This window comes from Hemiscyllium ocellatum, chromosome 34, assembly GCF_020745735.1.
Source record: "Hemiscyllium ocellatum isolate sHemOce1 chromosome 34, sHemOce1.pat.X.cur, whole genome shotgun sequence".
NCBI lineage: Eukaryota > Metazoa > Chordata > Chondrichthyes > Orectolobiformes > Hemiscylliidae > Hemiscyllium > Hemiscyllium ocellatum.
In genome coordinates, this window is record NC_083434.1 from 4,630,804 (window position 1) to 4,633,236 (window position 2,433).

The 2,433-nt window shown below is 48.3% G+C and overlaps 1 protein-coding gene across 1 annotated transcript; it reads right to left on the reverse strand.

Moving 5' to 3' along the window:
* Window positions 1-857: 857 nt before the first annotated feature.
* Window positions 858-1,625, reverse strand: LOC132832304 (regulator of G-protein signaling 9-binding protein-like). Its single transcript, XM_060850192.1, has one exon. The coding sequence runs from the start codon at window positions 1,623-1,625 to the stop codon at window positions 858-860; it is 768 nt and encodes a 255-aa protein (XP_060706175.1).
* Window positions 1,626-2,433: the final 808 nt, after the last annotated feature.

Below are 2,433 nucleotides of genomic sequence, written 5' to 3' on the forward strand. Positions count from 1 at the left end.
GTTCTATTTAATTTGATTTAATCCTTCTTTCAGTCAGTGCAGTTCAGATCATGACAACTTGCTGCATTTTTAATAAGACATAAAATGTCAGTAAACCTTTAGGATTTAATAATCACAGCAGAAGTGTGATGTTACCAAAGGAAGCGCCATGTAACATCATTCCTTTGTCTCATGGATATTTTTAATGTTTTAAACTCTGCACTTGTATTAATACAGTCTATTCCTTTAAATTGAAGTGTCCTTAATCCGAGTTATCTGCCAAATAGGTTTAGCTGTTCTAAATTTCCACTTTCTATTATTTAAGTTTTACTCTAAAACAGTAATTATCACAAAAAAAGATGAATAACCTAGAGCAGCTTGTACTCGGATATAATCGCAAACTAAATCACTCTTTTAAGGTGAGCTATATCAATCAGTTCTTCAGCATGTAAATTCATTTTAATCGTTATTAATCTCTTCCCGTGTAAACAACTGAGCGATACTTTTAAAAAAGGTCCTCCCTTCCCTAGTCTTTTAAAACGTGACTTTCCACTCTTTCTTGAAAGCCTAGAAAAGCGATATTTAAATGTCATTATTTTTTCTTTTATGATTTTTAATTGAGCTCAGCTTTCAATGAAATGTAACTCACATCACTTCAGACTTACAAAAGGAGAACCAATCACAGCTTCCAAAGCCCTATTCAGGTCACAGTTTTGTTTTTGGCATACAGATTAAGAAAACTTCCTCTCCCCCCCTCCAAAAAAAACACTTTGCCATGTCTGTGCAGGGCATCGAAAAATAATTCGAGGTCGGCTTCTCCTTCATGTGCAAAGTCAGTCAGCCTTCCTGAATTCCAGGGAGATCGGTGGGGGCATCGGTCATGAAAGGTTCACCACACACACTGACAAGCCCACAGCTATCAGAGCCACTGTGCAGAACAGCACCGACATAAGACACTTCTCACGGTCACAACACCGGCCGTGGCGCCGCGTCTCCCCCTCCTCTGACAGCAGGGCCATCGAGGAGGCGTCTGTGCTCAGCACCGAGTGGTACGCGTCTCCCTTTGCTTCCACCGTCCACCTCAGCACGTTGACTTTCATCTCCATGTTCTCCATCATCTCGTCCACCTTGTCGATGTGCTCCTGCAGCTCCTGCAGCTCCAGCCTCTCCACATTCAGCGCGGTGTCCTGGGCTAGATTCTGGACGCTCAGAGCCCGGGCTGCCACCCCGGAGGTTCCCCCGGACACCCCGGTCTGGATCAGGGGCTTCTCGCTGCCCGACAGGGGGAAGCCCTGGCCCAGCTCCAACACCTTGCACATGTCCATCTGAAAGCTCTCCAGGTTGGAGGAGAAGATGACCCAGAGGCGCTCCATCTCGGCTCGCTCCTCCTTGCCCAGCGCCTTGTCCCGGAGCACCGCCGTCAGTTTGTTCCGGAGGAGCCCGGCCACCTCCTGGCTCTTCTCCCGGGTTAACCTCAGCTCGTCCCTCAGGTTGCTGCAGTCCGCCGAGCCCCCGAGCCCGGTGGCCAGGTGCCTGTAGCAGCCGGTCACTTTGCTGAGCGAGTCCACCAGCGCCCTGCACTCCTCCCTGTCCCTGGCTGAGTTCGCAGTGCCCTCATCTGCCACCTTGCTGCTTTGGATCGGCATACGGCTCGCTGCTCTCCACAACTTCGCCCGACCCGCGATACCAAAGGCGCCTGCAAGTGAGGACACATCGATTACAGTTGTTGGGTGCTCTCAGCCCCGCTCACTCTCCCTCCCATACACACCGTGTTCAGGCAGCAGTGGGGGCGGACTCCTGAACGTACAAATCAGAGGCAAACTGCAAAGTTCTCAGTGGAACAGGCTCCTCTTCCCTCCCCTCCCCTGGTCTCCCATCCCACCAAAAGCTGTCCGCCTTGCAAGCACCAGCCAACGCCGCTTGCCTCGTACCCAATGTCCTGCAATGTCTATGTTACTCGCTGCAAATCCACCTCAGAGATTACAGTGTATCTTGTGACGCAGCAGCTCTGGATGGAGTTGTCACCTTCGCTCACACGGACGGGTCCCATGTGGTTTCTTGTGTGTGTTCGCCTTATCCTTCTGTCAGCTGTTCCCTGAGGAGTTCAGCATTTCACCGTCCTGTTAACTATGCGCTCAGCACCAATACGAATCCTCTAACAGGACTAAAATCACCCAACATTCGGAAATAAATTGAGCAAATAATAAGACAATGAGTACAAATACTCCAACAAAGTAGGTAGAGTCCCCAAAGCTGGAATAAACTTCAAATTGCATTTTCGAAACTGCCAATACGGACAAATAACTCTCCGCCTGGAAGTTAGAAATTCCTTTATGTGGAGTAGTCTCTAGTTCTGCACTCAAACACATCTTGTGGTCAACCCAGTAACTCTTTCTAAAGATTATAAAAGCTTAAGTTCAAAATTGTTTTAAGTTCTGCCCATCAAATTCTTCA

Excerpts from the sequence above, each read along its gene's own strand:
- LOC132832304 (XM_060850192.1), bottom strand. The coding sequence starts at position 1,625 with ATGCCGATCCAAAGCAGCAAGGTGGCAGATGAGGGCACTGCGAACTCA.